General features: G+C 31.6%; 1 protein-coding gene across 1 annotated transcript in view; it reads left to right on the forward strand.

Annotated features, from left to right (window-relative positions):
• LOC104717752 (U-box domain-containing protein 35) overlaps window positions 3,924–4,656 on the forward strand; it is a 3,855-nt gene continuing 3,122 nt past the window's right edge. Inside the window, exons 1-3 of the mRNA XM_019231138.1 lie at window positions 3,924–4,150; window positions 4,301–4,422; window positions 4,520–4,641. Coding sequence (XP_019086683.1) covers window positions 3,961–4,150; window positions 4,301–4,422; window positions 4,520–4,641 — 434 coding nt within the window. The 5' untranslated portion in view covers window positions 3,924–3,960. The remainder of the gene's footprint in view (window positions 4,151–4,300; window positions 4,423–4,519; window positions 4,642–4,656) is intronic.

The raw sequence follows: 4,656 nt of genomic DNA on the forward strand, positions 1-4,656 counted from the left end.
TGTGTGTGTGTGTGTGTGCATAAGTTACAGAATTTCATATTGAACTGGGACATATCTGGTTAAAAGCCTTATTAAACCAGCACGTAATAGTTTTCGTTATTTTTTGGTAAAGCATGTATGGGTTTAGAGATAAATCAAAACATAATGAGTCTTTTTCAATTTGAGTTTTGGTTGCGTTTTCAATTGGATTTTTATATGTTTCATTTGTTTGTTAAAGTCAACATATATTGTATATAGGCGTTTCTGTGTGGCCAAATTAAGTTTAACTTGATATGCGTATCTATAGATACAATATTGATGCAACTCGTGTTAAGAGTTTTCTTTAACTTAGAATAATATAATTTAGTGCAAAACAATATTGATGCATGTTCTTACACTTTTGACAATTTTTGTTTAGTTTTTTTCTTCTTTTGTTTTTGGTTTAGTTAACCATTGATATTGACCTGAACAATATATATGGTTGTTCACATGCAAAATACAAAAACAGTAATACGAATACTAGACTCAATAGCATGAAAACTCCAAAACCAATTTGAAACTCCAGAAAGACATTTCGTACGGAAAAGGAGAAATCAACATTAAAAAGAAATTAGAATAGATTTTTGATTTTCTTGAAGATATTTTAATCATTAAAATAATGTGTTATAACCATATGTCCTAATCGTATGAATATTCACGAGATGACTCCATGGATTAAGATTTTGGCGTGAAGACAACGAGTTAAAATTCGAGTTTTCCACCTTTAATCATCAATCATCATTATCAAGGAGATCATATCAACAATGACATGATATTCATTTTTCGCAACTAACTAATTTTGTTTTTTTTTTGCTTCAGTTTTTTTGGCTTGTCTTGGATTTTGCCAATATTGGTTAGTTATGATTATGATAAACATCGAGTCCGGTCCAGATTTACCAATTTTGCCGGTTTAAATCTCGTATCAGACCAGCTAGTCGGACATATCAAGCTACAAACCAACAAATACTTCGGTATAATCATTAATCAACCTATTAAAACCCCCATACCAACAATAATTAGACCAAAACAGGCTAAAACTCGCAAAAACTGGCCAAAACACGGTTCAAACTAATGTTTAATTGAACTCTACCCAATTCGTGTTCCACTATCCCTATATTCATAAAAGAAAAGTACAAAATTGTTCTCGGGTCGGTTCAAAATTGGCAAAATAACCCGAAATTAACAAAACGGATCCGGGTCAAAAATATTCGATTCTTTAAAATTGGATTATCGGGTAATGATTTGGAAGTGTAATTAAAACAAAAGGAAACTAATTATGAGAATATTAGTCGTTCCTTTAATTTAGGAAACTAACAAAATTTGCTAATTAATGTATATTTTATCTTCTAAAGTTTACAAATAATAATAACTACCTAAACTTTATGAAAATAGAAAATCTTTTTTCGTAAACTAAAATATTTTTTGTTCCAGTAATTTAAACTAAACTTAAATAGATTTTTCAAAACTAAAATATTTTTGGTTCCTGTAATTTAGGAAACTAACAAACAATTAGTATTATGTTAGTTTCGGAAACTATAATTATGATATTTTAAAATAATAGAAATACAATCAGAACATATACTATATGCAATTTTGATTTATAAAAATATCATTTGGTTACAAAGATATTTCCTTTCAAACTGTACCTAATTTTTAGTCATCTAATTGATTTAGATACCGTAAATCTTATTAATTACTATCCTAAACTAACAAAACCCAAGAATATTTCCTTCCAAGATTTGATTACCAAAATAAATATGGTTAATATTTTAAAAATTAGGAGAATATACCCTAAAATCTAAATTGATAGAGTAACAGTTATACGTCTCCCTATAAATACATGTTAGTCATCTAGGTTGAACACGATTATACGTTCCACATATTATTTGCTTCATTTCTCGATTTAGCTTTCCAAATGGTTGTCATTCTTCCAATAACATAAGCTACACACCAAAAAAAAGAACTTGTAACCACTTACTAAAAACCATGAAATAAGCTTATATTTGTACTTTTGTTATGTATCATATTCGTTTTCATTAGTTTATATGTTTATATGTATTTTTTTTTTGCAAGAATCCATTTATTATGTTCCTAAATCAATGTGTTTTTGTAGGTATCATTGGTAAGGAATCTAGAGATTATTCTTTTTATGTATTGTGGGTTCTTACGTAGATTCTAATGTCAGAACATGTATGTAATTTTGCAACGGTCACAACATGTAGAAAATTTATTCCGAAAATGTTTTCTGTTTATATTAATCTTTTTTTTGAATCAAACTTAATTACTTACACAATATTTTCCTGTATCTATTTAAAAAGATTAATGTATTATTTTATTTTATCTAAATTCATTATAATGTTAAAATTTTATCTCTTTTTATTTTATTTTATCAAAACCCAATGTATTATCATTTACTCTCTTTTTCCTTCTATTATTTTATCCAATGTCCAAACTAATTACAAAAATATATATTCTACTGACCGTGAAATAAAAATATAACATATGCCAATCCCTTATAAATTTATGTATGAACATTCCCCGCGCAGGTCTGGTGGTCCTAGTACACAGTATCAAAACAAACGACATGGTCAGGTCAGCTCACCGTTACTAAAGTTGACAATTTTTATCATTTGATGTCACTTATGATTGCACCACAGCCAGGTGAGAAACACACAGTTTCTTATTTTCTTACCTTAGTTAAATAAATTTTGTTTTCTTACGAAAACTACTGTATTTACTATATTTGGTCATTTAGTCATATGCAATTATCAATTATACATAACCGGGGAGACAAAAAGACGTGAGGAAGGGATAGGTCATGCGTGCAACTAAGGGCAAACACACAATATATTAAAACTTATAATAATGCCGTTGAGGAATGTAATTATTACCAAATAATTAAGGAATTAAGCGATAAACAGATGATTTCTCTTAAACTAATTGCAAAAGGGCGCCTAAACACGATTAAAATAACTGCAGAAGGGCCTAAACATGATTAAGAACTTCATTATTTAAGCACACACTCTCTCTCTGTCACACTGATAAGGAAGAAAACCCTCAGGAGTCAGAGAGAACAAAAAGAGTATATACCCAAGCCAAGACTGATCCTTTGACGATTAACATAATTTAACATGACCAAGTTGTCTCATTTTCTTATTACTTGTTTTCAAATCTTTTTTAAAGATTCGATGATGGATTATAAAAACCCACTGATTGTAGCACCACGAACGTGGGTCTTCTTCCTCGGCTGGCTCTTTTTGTTTCCTCCCATTGATTGCTTTGTGAAAATGGAAGCTTCCCCAAGTTCGAGATGCCCAATGCCGAATTAAAGAGGCAAAAAAATTTCATCTTCTTCCCAAATTTATGTCTTGGGTTTGACCAAAGTCTCATCCTTTATTTACCAGGTAGTATTCAATTTCTGGGTTCCTTGTTTCTTTCTGCTGTCGGGTTATGGACCCGTTGATTTGACTTTGTTAAACGTTTCATAGTATTGTAAATTCCTCTGCAATTGCATTGTGTGCTTAAAAGTTGACATTTTTTCTTAGAAAGTTCAATTATTTAACTTGGAAGAGACTAGCTGTTTTAGCTTCTATGGTCGTTGGGTGTGCTTAATGATGTTTAAGCATAACTCGTCCATGTTATACTCTTGAGACATTTGACTATTAAAGCTATAAGAGTATTTGTCCATTGTATTCAAGCTCTTGTCATTTGTCAATACTTTTGTTACCATTCGCCATTTCTGTTTAGATTAATTGAACATTGGTATTCATTATTCAATATCCAGCTATGTGAGTAGTTCGAGTATAATTACTGTTCTGTTAATTCTCGTTTGCTGGAGAGTTTAGATGGCTTTAGTTTGGCTTTCCCTTTTTAGTTGCAGTGTCTGAAATGACTGTAGTGTGCAGGGTATATAAAAGCTACAAGAAGGATAATAGATAGACAATGAGTAGATCACCAGATAAACTAGCGCTTCCTCCTCCTCCTTCATTGCTTACGGTCGTCGTGGCTCTTAGTGGGAGCAGTAAAAACAAAAATGTAGTTACATGGGCGCTCGAAAAATTTGCTCCTGAAGGAAATGTTGGCTTCAAGCTACTTCACATCCATCCAATGATTACTTCTGTACCTACACCAAGTAAAGCTCCAACTTTGACTTGTATTTCTGTTTCTTTCTTGCACTCAGGGCTTCTTGTCTGTTTCCTTAATTGTATATTGTGTAAAAACAACACTGAGACTTTATTTAACTGATAAAAATCCTGATGTCCATTTCTTGTTCCTTCTCAAGTGGGAAATGCAATTCCTATTTCCGAGGTGCGAGATGATGTAGTAACTGCCTATAGACAGGAAATACTGTGGCAGTCTGAAGAGATGCTTAAACCTTTCACAAAAATGTTCGTGCGGAGAAAGGTATTGTCTCTTACCAGATATCTTATGCTTTTCCTTTTTGTTGGCTAAAACCATAACCTGAAAGTTTCATGAACTCATTGAATTACCTTAATGAAAGGTTGCAGTAGAAGTTCGTGTGATTGAATCAGATAATGTAGCAGCTGCGATAACTGAAGAAGTTGCTCGGAATTCAACAGAGAGACTTGTCATTGGAGGCTCATCGCGTAGTTTTTTCTCAAGGTATATGACCACCGT

Source organism: Camelina sativa, chromosome 10 (assembly GCF_000633955.1).
Source record: "Camelina sativa cultivar DH55 chromosome 10, Cs, whole genome shotgun sequence".
Taxonomy (NCBI): Eukaryota; Viridiplantae; Streptophyta; class Magnoliopsida; order Brassicales; family Brassicaceae; genus Camelina; species Camelina sativa.